This window comes from Orcinus orca, chromosome 18 (genome assembly GCF_937001465.1).
Source record: "Orcinus orca chromosome 18, mOrcOrc1.1, whole genome shotgun sequence".
Classification (NCBI taxonomy): Eukaryota; Metazoa; Chordata; class Mammalia; order Artiodactyla; family Delphinidae; genus Orcinus; species Orcinus orca.
Genome location: NC_064576.1, coordinates 1,953,896 through 1,969,519, shown reverse-complemented (window position 1 = coordinate 1,969,519; position 15,624 = coordinate 1,953,896). Strand labels below are relative to the sequence as shown.

The following is a 15,624-nucleotide window of genomic DNA, read 5'->3' as shown; positions in this document are numbered from 1 at the left end:
GTTAAAGCCATTCAGTGTAATGAAAGATTTATAACTGGAGAATAAAGAAATTAGAACCCATGGCTCACTAGCAACTTTATTTAAAGCCTGAATAAATTCCATCCTTGTTGCATTTGTTAACCGCTTATCTCTTACTTAGTGGTGAATTTATTAAAAATTCAGATTGCACAACAGCTGTCTGGATTTTGTGTGTGTGTGTGTACTGGTTGTGATGTAAAATGCATTCTCTATTGAGGATCGTGGTCAGGAATTTGAAGCCCATCAGTCAAATGGCGATGTTTGGAGGACCAGGAAGGACAGGGCAGCTCAGGGGATGGGATGTATGTATAGGGAGAGTCTCATGTTGTTCCAGCTTCAGATTTGACACCTCTTTGCCAAGAGAAGACCTGGAAACTTCCCTTCTCGTTTTCCAGCATCTTGTTGGCATCTTACTTTAGAGAACCGGCCCTGGGAGAGGAGAGTTTGAATTCTCATGCGACTGGAGCGTTCCTAGGATGACTGGTACACAGCTCAGATAGGATGAGGTGGTGGATCCTTCAACCAGAGCATTTATTGGGTAGAATGTGTTATAGGAGACTGAAGAGTAAGTTTCTATTTCATTGTGCGTGTAGAACAGGGACGTGTTTTTCCAGGTGCTGTTAGTCTGCACAGGATTTATGAGGACATTCCCTGAGCCTTGTTCTGAGGAGACACAGAGGCACAACATGTGTCTGCCAGAAGCATCGTGGAGCGTCGTGTGGCTCATGAAATGAATATATGTAACTGGGCTACAGGGCAGTGACTGTAAATCCCGCAGGAGGGACGGTGACATGGGGTTGGGATTTAGAGAGAGGAGACCCTCCAGTTGGCCAGGTTGGGTGCCCCTGGGTGGGTGGGGCCTGCCGCTGCTTCCTGCTTCCTCCAGGCTTCTCAAGTTGATTTGTGGAGTTGAACCAACAAAACGTCCTAAAATTGATGAACTGTCCTAAAGAGAAATTACAGGGGAATTGTGGCGTTCCGGGTCCTAACTGCTTGGGGGTATGTGATAACCTTGAACTTTGATGGGAAAATTTTAGCGTTCTCTTGGAGATCATAATAGGCTTGGAAGGGAGTGCTCAGACTAGATAGACAAGTGCCCAAATGTTTGAGAAAACTTCTTATTAAGAGAAATTGGGCCCAGCACTGGGGACTCAAATATAGCCCTACAAGGTGGAGTTAAGACCAGTAAGTGGCGAAGAATTCTGGGGAGACAGCGTGCCAGTGGCCACGTTGTCCTCATATTAGCGTCGTGTTTGTGCTGGCAAGCTTTAGTAAACAGTACTTATTTTGAAATCAGTGCACGATGTACACGTACTGGAAACAGGAAGTTAAATAGAGAAAGGCAGAGAGAGATGTAGCATTTTACTGCATTTAGGTAGAAGTACTGGCCCCTAATTTTCAGAAAAAAACAAAGATGTTCTGAATGAAAATGTTTGGTCACAGCTGAGTTTTTCTTGGCTTTATTTCTGTATGAAATGGTCTGAACACCTCCACCTGGATGTTTTGATCTCGCATCTACCCTGAAGTCTCATGTCAAGCACCATCTACGATTCTCACTTTTCTGGTCACTCAAGCTTCCTTTGAACGTCTCGTGTGTGTGGTGAAAGTTAAACTTGCGTAGCGTTGAATAGTTTGTGACGTACTTGTACTTTCTCATTTTCTCACCGTAATAGCTCATTCTTTCAAAGCCCTTTCGTTTTTACCCGTGAAATCCTCTTGTAAGCCGGCTCCTCCTGTCTGTCCTGCTCTGGCTTCCTTTAGATCCGCATGAAAGGACAGGACTTGGCACCCGTGCCCTGAGCCCTCGCAGCCCCTCTGTGTCCCACATTTTACTAACCGCGCTGTTCGGTGATTCTTAGTCTTGCAGTAGCTCCCTTTATAAATAATGAGCCAGAAGCCTGCACCTCTTGATTTATCGTCTTAGACTTTACTCCTGTCTGAAAGCTGAGGAACTCAGTGTGGCTCTGCGGGCTCCTGTAGGCAGGGCCGAGGGAGGGTCTTTGTTAAGGCCTTGGTAGGGTGGGCCGTGTTTCCTGTGGGCTTTGGTGGGGGGTTGGTTACTGTCTACAAGTTTCCTGTCTGCTGGGCTGCTCCTGTCCTGGTGTTCTGGCCGGAGAGGGCAGGCTTCTCCCGGCACTTTGTTAGTCTGCACCCTTTGGTGTGTCTGGATTGCAGGCTTCTCCAGCACCCAGTCTGGGGGTGCAAAAAGAAGATGCAGAGGACCCACTGCCATGTTGTTTCTCAGGTCTTGAAGCCCGTGGGCAGTTGGCCTGTCGTGTCCAGCACTGTCTTGTCCTACATTTGTTCTACATGGACGCCCAGGGCTTTTTGCTGCACTGAGGCGGAGGAATAGGAGAGTGTGTCTGCTGCATCTTGTTCGGAGCCGGAACTCACCTGTCCTCCTCTTTACTATTCTGTCAAACGTGGCCCTGGTTCCTCTTCCTGTTTGTGAATACAGGCCCAGTAGCTGATGGGAGTGTAAAGCCACGTAGGCGGTGGGATGCCTTCACCGTAGGGGCGTGGCTGGGAGCAGGCAGGGGAACTGTGGGTGATGCCCATGAGCAGGGTGGAGGGGTGGACTGTCTCTGCATCCCATTTCCTTGCCCCCCTCCAGCTCTGGGACAGTTCAGGCTTTATTGTGGTTAGAGCTCCTAGGGTATTTCATTTTTGTTTCCTCCTATCAGTGCCTGTTACGTAGGTCTAGCGGCACCTCAAGTTTGTCACTGACGTTGGGAAGCCAGTGCAGGCAGTGGGCTCTCCTCGGTGGGGTCTGGAAGCTTGGCCTCTCCTAGAGGAAGGGGCTGCTGTGCTGCGGTTTACTGGGTGCTGTTATCCTGCCATCCGCACTGTTCCCCCAGGCTCCTCACAGGTGCTGTTTAGAGCGCTTCTTGATCATGCAGAGCCCGTCTATTTCCTGTCCTCAAGGATTCCCTAAGCCTCACTGCGACTGCTCATGGCCTCTCCGCTACCCCCTTTAGCACTGCAGTGGAGTCTTTATTACTGTTTTTTTTTTTTTAATACTTAATCATACCAACTCGTCTCACGTTAAGTTCCTGCCCTCCAACCTCAAGTGCTGTTGGGCATTCATACTACATCAGACCACACTCCTTAACACACTCACTTTCCACTCACCCAGATACTTTTTTTTTAAAAAAATAAAGTATGTTTGGTTATATACTAGATATATTTTTAAAATTTTTCTTTTTATTTATTTATTTATTTGGTTGCGTCGGGTCTTAGTTGTGGCACTCAGGATCTTCATTGCAGCATGCGGGATCTTCTGGTGCAGCATGCAGGCATGCGGGCTTCTCTCCAGTTGTGGCTCGCGGGCTCCAGAATGCGCGGGCTCAGTAGCTGTGGCTCGCGGGCTTAGGCCCCATGGCACGTGGGATCTTAGCTCCCCGACCAGGGATTGAACCCATGTCCCTGGCATTGGAATGCAGATTCTTAACCACTGGACCACCAGAGAAGTCCCGTTTATTACTATTTTTTTTAAAGCCTGCCTTTTCTGTTATTTCAGTGGAACCTTGGGAGGGATGGAAGGTTATGTATGTGTGCAGTTTACTGTCTTGAAATGTTTCTCAAAGTTTGGGTTTTATAACTACTTGTTTTGAGTATTAAAGTTAATGCAAGGTACTCATTGCCCTTTTGGCTCTCTATGTTAGCACCTAAACTAATTGTCAGCCTAAGTAGTTGTTGTGACCTGCCCAGACCCTCTCTGTCTGGCGACCGTGTGGCTGTCCTCTGCAGGCTTGCCTCACTGTCCCTAGGAGTCAGACTAGGAGCCCACGGTGGGCTGAACGGGTGCTGCGCCTGTGCCAGCTGGCTCTGGGACCCGTGGGCCCATGGGTGCTGCCCCACTGACCCATGTGTGTGGCAGGGGGAGCAGCAGTGACTGATCAGGTTCAATTCTTTGCTCTCCTGTGGAACCTGCCATACCGTGTTTTGGAGCCTCATTCTTCCCCTTTAGAAAATAAGATTGCCATGAAATCTGCAGCATAGCACCCAGGGGATGCTTCATCCTCTTCTTCCTCACCTGGTGATGTCTGTCTGGGATGATTGCTCCTTTACGGTGGACAGAGACGTAGCAGCCCATTCATTGCATCAGTCATCTTGCCTCGCTTCTCAGGACTTTGTTCTCCCTTCCGCCCCAGCCCTTCCTGGAAACTACCTAAAATATTTGGTATCTCTTTTCTTGTATAAGTGGTCCCTGTCCTACTGTTTTGGCATTGATACAGTGGAATCCACAAAATTGAATATGATTTAATTGTCATTTTAAACTAAAAGAAATGGGGGGCACATTGGGTGAAAGTGCTGTGTATTGATAGAATCCGTCATCAAACTTTAATTTTATCCCTAGGGCGTAGGAGTAGGTGGAATTAAGTACAAAATCTACAGAAGCCAAGGAGGCGAGAATTCCCTGCTGGATCCCTGTTTTCCACATGTCTATCCCCAACAATGTGGACCATTTGCATTAAACCTAAATAGCACAACTTACTTAAGATTCGTCTTTACTCATCTTGTTCTAAAATCACAGATTCCATCTGACAATGTGATAGGACAAGATTATATTTTTAAACTTCGAGAACCACACTCCAGAACTGTGCCCAAAGTAACAATTTCTTGTGTCAGAAATAGCTTCCTCATGAACTCTTCTGAGGAGCTGACCTGGCTGCTTGCATTTGGAATATTAAGGCTGCATGAGCTGAGAAAGTGCTTGGTTGGTCTGCCTTGCGTTGGTGAGGGGTCTCTCCATTAGTACTGGGGTGGGGGAAGGAAGACTTCTCCACACTGCCTGGTATGTTCTCCTTGGGTACACCCAGGGGTGTCATCAGCTGGTGGTGACATCATTAAGGGGTGAGTCACCTACTTCTGCGTTTGTGTCAGTGTGGCCGGCTGGGTCAGAGTCCGCTGTGGTCGTGATGTCTGGGTTCTGTGAAGGCCAGGTCGCTGTGATTGCCGATGAGGCTCTGGGGCGGTGGTGGTAACAGCTCATTACTGCCGTGTCGTCCTTTACTGGATCCGTCGGTCCGTGCCGGTGCTGCACAGGGCTGCCTTACCGGCCTGCCCCAAGTCGCACGCGTGTGCAGGTCGCCAGGAGGCTGCTGCACGTGATCGCCGGGGCCTTGCGCAGCTCGCCTTGCCGCTCTGCCTCTGGCCGTGTGGCTGTGACTCAGGCAGGGCCAGCCAGGTGCAGCGGAGGTGGTGGACTGGTTGGCTGTGGCCTGGAGCTGCTGGCAGCCGTGTTACCTCCTGAGCCAGGACGTTCCTGAAGCTGCAGCCCACGCAGAGGCAAGCCGAGTCAGGAGGTGGCCTGAGGCTTCTGACTTCAGTGCTTGTGGTCCTGCCGTTCTTGACTTGTTAGTTATGAGAACCAGTCATTTCTTCTGTTGTTCAAGCCAGTTTGAGTTGGGTTTCACTTGCTTACGGTTGGAAGGTCCCTGACTAACAAGATCTTTGTTACGTGGAGTATAACACACTCTATTTTGTGAAGTGAAGTTGGCTTTTCTGCTGTATTGTGTGGAAGGTAGTGCTGATTTCCAGTGCCACCTGTGCATTTGGACTCCAGGGTGAAGCAGCTAACTGATGCTGGGGTTAGGGGAGCCTTTCAGACGGAAGTGTTCGTCACTTCCCGTTACCCTGCCGGGGCGGGGGTTTGCCCCACTTCTTTGTCAGGAATGCCAGCACTCTGCCAAGTGGCTGTGACATCCGATGGGCCCAGTTAGAAGGGTGGCAGCTGGACTTGGGGAGAAGAGTGTGGCGCAGGAAGCAGGACTCCCGTAGGGGTGGGCAGGCGGCTGGTTTCCCAGCAGGGCCACCCCTCCCTCCTGAAGGTGGGGCGTGGCCCCTACCCCCGAGTGGAGCGGTCTGGAGTGCTGGCCACGCCATTCCTGCGATGCAGGCCCCGGGGCTTCCTTCCCTCTCCTGCTGTCGCTGCCCATCACTGGCTCTAGGGCCTTGTCCGTGCGGTGAGCCGCCGTTCCAGAGCCTCAGCCCCGGGAGCTGTCAGGCTGGCCGTGGACACCTGGGGCCTCCCCGTGGGAGACTGAGCCACGTCCCCGCCAGGTGGCTCTGGGCTCCTCTGACATGCAGACCACCTGTGCTTAGGCCTCTGAGTTTTAGTGTGACTTGCTATATGGACGGGATGACCTGGAGTTTACAGGTGGTGCTGTGCTCTGGTCTCCTTCCATCTCCTGAGCCCGCCATCCTTCCTGGCTCTCACGGCACCTACTCAAGTTTGCTGATAAACGGGGAGGGGAGAGGAAGTCTTCTGAGCGAGAATGAGCTCTTTCAGGGCGAGCACGGAGGCATTTGTGTCTTTTCTTGGAGATTTCTGTAAAGCAGCAGCCTTTAGCAGTTACGTGATGACCGTCTTTAGAATTTGGGAGGGAGGGAAGAACTTTGTTTGCTATGGAGTGATAGGTACTTTTTGGGGAGCAGTCTTCTTTTGAATAACGGGGAATTCTGTGACTCAGCCTAAGAGGTTTTAACTTGTACCATTTAGTGTTAAAATGGTCCAACTTTACATGAGCTGACTGCTTCACTTTAATACCGTTTTGTTCCTGCTTGTTGTTTGGAGATGTACTCTCCCCTTCAAGAGCCAGTTCAGTTAGGGAGAATGTGGGATGTGGATGTATCGCCAGCTCTTGCCAGGGGGTGCTGTGTTAGCCAGCAGCCCCCTCGTCTCCGCGGCTGACAACACTGAAGGTGTATCCTGCCCGTCTTGTTGGCTGCAGAGACGGGGTTGCTCTGCTCCGAGTGTCCTCTTTATTCTCGGGTCCAGGCTGGTGGGGCAGCTCCAGTGTGGGCCTTGCCATGCTCACTTAAAGGAAAAGACCGGGGAGGCTGGCTGAAACGCCTGAAGGCTCCTAAAGCTTCGCTTGGGGCCTGGCACGCATTGTCCTGCTCAGAGCGGGTACGTGTGCTCACAGCTCGTTGGCCGGAACCCATGGGAAGGCGTGGCAGTGGGTGGGGACGCACACCCCTCTTTAGGGGTGACCTGGAGTTAGACAGAGGAAGTTGGGGGACTTCCCTGGTGGTGCAGTGGTTAAGAATCCGCCTGCCAACGCAGGGGACACGGGTTCGAACCCTGGCCCAGGAAGATCCCACATGCCACGGAGCAACTAAGCCCGTGTGCCACAACTACTGAGCCTGCGCTCTAGAGCCCGCGAGCCACAACTGCTGAGCCCGAGAGCCGCAACTACTGAAGCCCGCGTGCCTAGAGCCCGTGCTCTGCAACAAGAGAAGCCACCGCAATGAGAAGCCTGCGTACCGCAACAAACAGTAGCCCCTGCTCACCACAGCTAGAGAAAGCCCGCACGCAGTAACGAAGACACAATGCAGCCACAAATAGATAAATAAATAAATTTTAAAAGAATAAAAAAAGGAAGTTGGAAAATAGTGTGATGAACGTGAACTTTCTGGATTGACGCATCAGTTCATATCTTGTGCCTTGGAAACCTCTTTATTTTACAACATTATTGGTGACGCTTCGCTGAAAACCACGGCGGCTCTTTCTGCCAAAGCACAGTCATCCTCTTTCTGGCTAGAGGTTTGCACGTTTGAGAGCTCCGGCCCATGCATGTGGGTCACCCTGATGGCCTCGCCCTGCCAGGTTGGTGCTGGTGACGGTCGACATACGTGCAGCCTCATCTTCCTTAGGTGCAGATGGGTCCTCCTTATTTCAGGTGTTAGTTCTGGAACTAAACCTGAACATCTGGAAATGTGATATTAAGTAGAAGTAAGGAATATGTCAAAATAGGATAATTTAGAGGGCTAGCAGAAGTGAAGGCTGGGAGGTTGAGTTTGGGCCAGGTGCTTGACGTCAGGCTCAGCCCTTTTGGTGGTGTGGCACTGACAGTGTTTTCTGAGGGTCAGTGGTCAGAGCGTTGGGTGCTCTGAGGACCTGGACCTCTGCTGGACAGACGCGGAGCGATGCCGGTGGTGGAGCTGCTGCCGCCTCTGGTGTGCACAGAGCTCTGCGGGGAGCCTTGGCGTTGCGGCGAGTGACGTGGCCACCCGCCCAAGCGCGAGCTGGGGCGCTGCTGGGGGCCCGTGGAGGGCAGCGCCTGCCGCTGTGCGGAGCCGTGTGGTCTGTTCTCTGCACAGGCTCTCGAGTGTTCTTCTCCATTCCCGAGCACCCCACCTTGAGGAAGGTTTCTTTGTTTTGTTTTGTAGTTGTTTGTATTACAGAAAAAGAATTTTCCTTGGTTGAACGTAGTTATCAATGGGTCAGTTTTTTCAGGAGACCTTGAGGTTTGGTGTACAAGATTGAGTATCTGTAATTTCACTCATTTTTGAACTTGGGGGTCATTGGCACGGTGCTGCCTCCCGCCGTTGGCGTCCTCATCCTCAGGCCTTTGTCTGTTCCTTGTTCCGTCTCAAGGATGCGAAGCCGAGGCCCAGAGGGCTTCAGTACACGGAGTAGGGCCGTAACCACGGGGGGGCAGCCTTCAAGCTCGGAAGGACTGTCCACTGTCCACCTCCTTCCCAGCTCGTCCCAACCTCGCTCCCCTTTGTGGGTGACGACAGACACTTCTCAGAAAGTGTTTTTATGTCCCACTTTAAATACTCTGGGTCCCTTCTAGCCTGGTTTCCACATGGTTTGGTATTTGTTGTATTGCATTACGTAGTATTGTTTCTTTTGAAAGTAAGATATTAAAAATGAACTATAACTAATACATTTAATATTATGAGTTTCTTTGGTAGAAAACTGGTAGGATAAGTTTGAGAATATTGGATTAGTCTACTGTACCTTTAATTCACTTAAATATAAAAGTGAGGGTGAGTTTTTGGAAATACACGTTCCCAGTTGGGTAGATTCCAAGATCTTTGGGGTATGTGTTCCCTCTTCTCTGTGCTTATAAGGGATGGTCATGGGTGCGAGGGAGTGAGCCTGCCTGGGGAGAGGGTTCCTGACACCTTCCCTCTCTCTCCAGGGAGGGGCTTCTCACCGTTGGCTGCATGGAATCACCTGACGGGTGTTAACATTCTGATTCGGGGTCCCTTTCTTGGAGATTCTAATTTGTTGATAATTAGTCTGGGATGTGGCTTGAGTGTCTTGGTTTTCTAAGGTCCTGGGAGATCCTAACGTGCGGCCCCTCCTGAGAACCCCCTGAGGAAAGGCATGGGAGCGTGGACCTGAGGGGCGTGGAGGGTGGGCGTGTGTGCCCTCAGGTCCACGTGGCAGGTCCACGGGAGGGGCAGGCTTATCTCCTAAGCATGAGCGCCCCGGGGTCACTGTGTGCCCTGTTAATGAGACCGTCCTCTATTCCCACAGTACAGACTTTCTCTGTACCCTAAGATTTTTCTGTTTTTGCTTTTTGTTGAATAGATTTCTATTTCAGGAAGTAGTCAGTTTTCTTTCTCTAGAGAAGCACCTTAGTCAAAACTTTTTATTGACTCAGAATGTGCATTTTTTTCCCTCTCAGTGGCAAGCGTTTGTCTCATCTCATTGTGTAGCTTCCTGTTAAGAAATGTGGTGTGTGTGTGAACTCACTTAAGTTCTGATGTCACTTTGGAGCCCATTGGTGGGCCGTTTCAGCCAACCAGACGCTTCCTGGTATCCAAGTAAGAAAGATATATAGCTCTGGAATAACAGGAAATTTCAGTTTTCAACATCCTGTTTTTCTGGGTTTTGTGACTCTCTGCCTCACCACAATGAAGGTTAGTGGATGTTTTCATGTATATTTCTTTTTTTGCAGAATACCACGATTTGAATTTTCCAAGCTCTAGAATTAGAACTTGAGAGCTGAGATCACCTGCTCCCACCTTTTATGAGAGAAGGCACTTTTATGTCCTGCGCAGAAGGAAGCTGAGGCCTGTTGAGGGTCCTACTTTTGATAAAAAATGCAACCAGCCCATTACAAAATGTAGCTGGATGTATCAGCCTAGATCATGCTCTCATCTGACTTGGAAATTTCTTTTTAAATAATAGATATCAGAACAAATGAGTTAAAGTCTGTGCTATTAGGTGATTCTAAAGACTGTTCTAAGGGGATACTCCTTTTTACAGGCAGGATCTGGCAGCATGAATTGTTTTATTTTTTGCTCCATCAGATGAGAAATGCGTGAGTGACATTCACAGAGGGCTTTGGGTGTCTGTGTTTACGGCTCGCTTCCCGGCTCTGTGTCTGCAGCTCCTCTCTTGACTTGGATTTGATGGCCTCCTTCCTGGAGGTGGTTTTTCAGCTTCTGGATTTGTCTCTCTCTTGTTCATGTTTAAATAAACATACCTTGTGATGATTTCTACTCATCTCAGAAATTAAGACTGAAGACTTTTGTGGAAGATAGCAGTGGTTATTTAGATTTGGAATGGCTCTTCTCAGCTGCTCTTTATGTGTCTGTCCCATGGTGACATTCAGTGCCACGGGCTGGGTTGGTGCCTTGTTACCCATTCAGCGAACATGTGTGTTTTTACTGTGGGCTGGCCATTTTCTGGATGTTGGGTGTTGTGAGGTCTGCTTGTGTAGATTTCACGGTCTAGGGCAGCGCGCACACATAGACCGAAAGGTTGTGGTGATGAGTGTGCCGGGAGCCTGGCTGGGCCCTGCTGAGCCTGGTCGGGGGGTGAGGCTGGCGGGAGCCGGATGAGTGAGAGGTAGCTGTGCAGGGGGAGGGAGAAGCAGGAAGGGGGGAAGCCGGGGCTCCTGGCAGGGTGTGGGATAGAGGAGCCGCCGAGTCGGGGGAGGGGTGACAGGCGGCCTGCAGAGGAAGTCACTCCTGGGATGACTGGTCACCATAGTTCATTTTTGCCCCAGTGAGAGAACCTTTGAAGAATGTTAACACAGTTTTCATTTGGGCATCTAAACACATCTTTCTGTTAACTGCATCTCAAAGAATTTTTTTCATAATTTTTCTGGCACAGAGTTGTGGATGATTTGACTATTAGATTTTTGGGGGGAGGGAAGGAGTTATTCAGTGATCAGAAGGTGTATGTGGTCTTCAGACAGTGTTTGGGGATGAGCCGTGTTTGCTTTAGCGCGTGTGTTTGCGCACACATCGTGGATCAGCCGTGCTGTGTCTAGGCAGCCTGATGCGCAGCATCTTTCAGCTCCTGGGTGTTGGAGGGTGGGCGGGGAGGGGACTAGCTTGGGCGCGTCCCCGGTCTCTAGGCGGCTGAGATTGCAGCGATGCAGACTAGACGGTCCTGGTCTGGCCTCGTGCTCTGCCCCGAGGGTGGCGGTGTCCCCGCTCCCCCTCTTCTGGAATCGGCCTCTCCTGCCTTCCCTTCCTTCCCTCTCGTATCCTCTCTGATGTCGGCGTTTCCCTTTTGCTGCTGTTGGTTTTGGCATCGGCTGTGGCCAGGAGAGGAAGTCTGTAGTAGGCCTGCCCTGAGGCCTCAGCCTCAGTCTAAGGAGAGGAGCCTTCACGGAGTGCCAGCAGTGCCCCAGGTTATGAAGGAGGGTGAGGCAGGGTGGGGACGTGGTGGTTAGGAAGCTGGACTCGGGCCCAGAGCGGCCCCAGTAAGGGAATCTGGCCTGGCCTCCTGTTCCGACCGGAAGCCGAGCTCCCAGGTGTGCCACCTCCTGGGGTCTCGCCTGCGAAGCCTACTGTCTTCCTATTACTGCGCAGAACTGCCCGACACTGGACTCTGCTAATTCTGCTTGTTCACTTTTCCCTTTCAGACATTTGATGCAAACGATTTGTATCAGGGGCAGAATTTCAACAAGGTCCTCAGCTCCTTAGTGACTCTAAATAAAGTAACAGCAGGTAAGTCTCTTTTTTACTGAATTTGAGGGGAGGGGAAGAAAGAGGGGCAAAAACCTTGTTGCTTCTGTGTTAGTGAGGCAGAGTGAACATTATTGAATTTAAAAAAGGATTGCATTAAAATTCTGGTTGTCACCTTTGCTGCGAGCAGAGTCTTCCTCTTTAGGTCCTGGTAGATATCAGTGCTTTCCTTCCTGTGAGCAGAGAGGAAAGTACAGCAGAGGGGGAGTGCCTTGTTCACAGGGGCAACGCATGGGCTGTCCTGGAGCGTGAAGCACCTTGCTCTGGAGTTCATGCTGATTAAAGCTCAGATCTCGTGAGCAGATCTAGTGCCTGTTTTTGAGGTGCAGCCAGTGAGCTGGTCTCTACAGTAAACACCTACCTGGGCCAGGTTTCCTGAGGGTGACGAGGGCACCTGGGCTCTGTGGGCTGTGGGTTCGAGCCCCAGTTGCACCTCTAGGGAGAGGTGGGCTCCCCGACCGCGGAGAGGACAGCGGGGTCTGTCTGTGCTCCTGTGGGGCTAGCTCGGGCCTGGAGGCTGCCTGAGGCACCAGAAGGGCTTAGAGGCTCTTTTGTTTTAAAGTCATGTTTGTTTTCTACTTACCTTTACGGACTGTAGTTTCAGATCCCTGGGAGGGGCAGTTAGCCCTTGATACTGTCTCTTTTGATCAGAAAAAGTAAGTTTCTCTTGTCAGGGTCTCCTCTCATTTCGCCCCTACCCTTCCTCACTGTGTGGGGACGGGATGGGGTTGGAATGCTCGGGGCTGCAGGAACCGCTTCCGGGGCCCCTCACGCCACTCGTTTGCTGGGAGGGCTGTCTGGGCGCTGCCCCGCTGTCTGCGCTTGCGGACGTGCACCCAGAGCAGCCTGTGCTGCCCGCCGTCCCGGGCAGGGCTTCCCTTTTCATAGCTTGACTTCGGGCTTGAAGTTGAGAATGTCTTGGGCTGTTGAGGTGACAGCACCTGAGGACACGCTAAATTAGGACCCAGGTGAGCGAGTGTAGGAAAGCGTGAGGGTCCAAGTCCAGGAGGAGAGCGAGAGGGGGCGGAGAAGTGGGGGCATCAAGGCGGACATAAGGACATGCAGCCATCGCACCCTCCAGACAGGGGGCTTGTGGCGTTTTGTCAAGCTCGTGCTGCCTCTTCGATCCCTCCGGGGAGAAGCGATAGACCTAACGTGAGCAGACAGATAGTAAAGGAGCCGGCCTGCCGCGGTCGGAGCGTTGGCAGTCGATGAGTGGGCTTCACAGGGGAGGAGTGCGTGCAGGCGGCGGGTGCAGCGCGGGCGCCTCCCCGGCCCCGGCCCGCCTGCAGCACTTTGCCGGCGTCTGGGCCGCAGTTTGACACTCACTGCCCTCCGCTGGGCTCGCTCTCTGGCAGCTGGGGCGAGAGCGGCTTTGGTAGACACAGTCCCCACGTGTGAGGCCGCGGGTGGGAGACGGCAGGTTTGCTCTCGCTCTGGGTGTGTAAGTTCCGGTGGGTCGGAAGGAGAGGGGGAGCGACGAGGGCGGCTTTGCTCCGTCCACCGGGCCGCGAGACCCTCGGTGATCGAGGCGGAGCCCCGCAGGCCATGGGAAGCATGGACACAGGCCGGGAGCTGTATCATCCGGGCATGTGTTACCATCGTTCCCACCCCCATCTGATGCAGAAGTGTTTCTCGTGTGTTCTTGACATCATTGGATATACCCTGGACGCAGAGCATCTAGCGCTGTTCTTTACGAAGACCTGTTTGGAAGTTCTGAAATAAACCTGGTACTTCTCTCTTCAGCTTTTAAACAAGAGGACTGAGCCTTCTCAGGTGAAGAGAACTTTCTGCTTCTGTGTTTGTTGGCTGCTGCTCTTCATTTGTGTTTCTGAAGTCAGCGTGAAGGAGGTGACGGTGCCTTTTCAGCCGTCGGCTGTAGGGGCTGACGCAAGTGTAAGATAGGTGCACCTGCTGACTCCAGGGTCGTTGTTGGGGTAGCCCGTCACTGTCTTTCCTCTGCTTCCGGCACTTCAGGGAGACCCTTCGTGTTCTCCAGGCTTGTGGAGGAATACTTGCCTTTTACTTGGACAGAGGAGAGATTGGAGGTGGGGAAGGAAGGGATCCTAAACACTCCCTGGGTACGGCAGGCGGCCACTGGGGCAGCTTCTTCACGCCTGTCCTCTGGGCGCTGTTTGTGCTCGCAGTTGCCAGGCCTCTGCCACACGGCGGGAGCAAACACTGGCCCTTACTGCCAGCACTGAGCAGGGCCTGAGAATTGGAGGGGCTTCCACACCGAGACGTCAAGGTGGTTTTAGGACAGGGGTTCCGGACGCCAGGTCCGTGGAGCCCGGCAGGCAGCATGGAGGAGCGAGGGGGGCAGAGGGCAGCGGTTGCTCTGCCCGCGTGGGCCCTGCTCAGCTCTGGGTCAGTCAGGGAGCGCAGAGCCAGAGACGCCAGAGCCCCGGTGCTTCAAGAACAGCTGGGAATGCCGGTTTCCCTGGGGAGTCCCCAGACTTCCAGTTGTTGGTACCTAATTCAGAATGTCATAAGACGCTGTGTAAGCCAATCCAAAGGGATCTGCCAGAGAAAGAGGACCTGGAGACCCCCAGTTTCAGGACATTTTTATAGAAGGCCCCCCACATAGCTGTAGGAAATTGCTAGGCGCGTGCATGTCAAAACAGTGATTTCCCTAGAAAACTCTCTCGTGGCCTCATTTTAAAAAAATCACATCGCTTCTGCGAAGTGGGCTGCTGACATTTACGTGCTGGTGGCCTGAGTGGGGTGTGCGATCTTGCAGCGACTCCAGAGAGAGATCTGAGCCGTTAGTGCTGTGTGGTCTCTCGTCCTTTCACAGCCTTGTGAGGTGAGTGAAGTGCGCCTGCCGTCGTGCCGAGGGCATCATCCTCAGAAGGGCCTTTCTGGACGGAAAGTGCCAGGGGGTTCTGTTTGTTTCAAGTAAGAGAGTCTTTTCCGTCTCTGGCACGATCAGGCTTGCGGCTCGCCCACTGCGCGAAGAGCGATCCTGGAGGAGTGGGCGTGCGGGGGGGACGCGGGGGGAGTCTGTCTGCTCAGGAGTCGAGTGTGAGGGGCTTCTTGTTTCCAGGTGAGGGGAAAGTACTGAAAACAGTTACAAAACACGTTGTAAACTCGGAACTTAGCTGGAGAAGGACTGCTAAATAGTTCTGTTCACCTTCCCGGGAAGGTGCCTGGGGCGCGTGCGGTCGTTCGGTCCCGTGGCGGGGACTCTGCTCCTGGTCTCCTGCGCGGGTGGCCCCCTGACCCTCGGAGCCCGGTGCGGGGTGTGGGCGCAGTGTCAGGGGACTCAGCTCGCTCTCTCCCCTGTGACGACCTTGCAGACATCGGCCTGGGAAGTGACTCCGTGTGTGCCCGGCCCTCCTCTCACCGGATCAAGTCTTTTGACTCCCTGGGACCCCAGCCTTCGCACGGTCGGACTTCAAAATTGTTCCAGGGCCAGTATCGGAGTTTGGTAAGTGTGAGAGTTGGTCCCTGAGAATGGGAGTGTGTTGGGGAGCCGGGCGTGTGCAGCGTGTCTGGAAGGACACACGGGCCTCCGGGGAGTTGCTCAGCCAGAGGGTGGTTTGCCTTTGCTGCCGTTGCTCCTATTCTCGGGTCTGACGTTTGCCCATCACCAGATTATCCGCGTGTCGTGCTTCATGACGGCTTCTAAGAAATCTGTGTATTTGGGGCGCTCTATTTTAAGATATAGACCTGTTTATCTGGAGGGATGTGACCTTTAAAATGTTTTCCTGGTCACTTGCATCATATTTTCTTATCTACTCTGCACAAAGGTACGGAAGTTTGGGAATAAGAAATCCATACCTAGTACTTAGATGATGAAGAAATGGCTGGAAGCCGAAGAACCTAGAGGGTTTTTTTCTCTTTATGAAAGCGTGACAGCACCCTACTGAGTCA

General features: G+C 52.2%; 1 protein-coding gene across 10 annotated transcripts in view; it reads left to right on the top strand.

Annotated features, from left to right (window-relative positions):
• The window catches only part of ARHGEF7 (Rho guanine nucleotide exchange factor 7), a 168,541-nt gene that overhangs the window by 43,131 nt on the left and 109,786 nt on the right, over positions 1 to 15,624 (top strand). For 7 of the 10 annotated variants that reach the window (XR_004485231.2, XM_049701281.1, XM_033435029.2 and 4 more), the window contains exons 3-4: positions 11,646 to 11,730; positions 15,048 to 15,178. Coding sequence is in view for 7 of the 10 variants with exons in the window: in XM_049701281.1 (XP_049557238.1) it covers positions 11,646 to 11,730; positions 15,048 to 15,178 (216 nt within the window). In the remaining 3 variants the exon portion in view is untranslated. Of the gene's footprint in view, positions 1 to 9,631; positions 9,685 to 11,645; positions 11,731 to 15,047; positions 15,179 to 15,624 lie in introns of those variants that run through there. The other 3 variants (XM_033435035.2, XM_049701279.1, XM_033435038.2) reach the window with 3 other exon arrangements.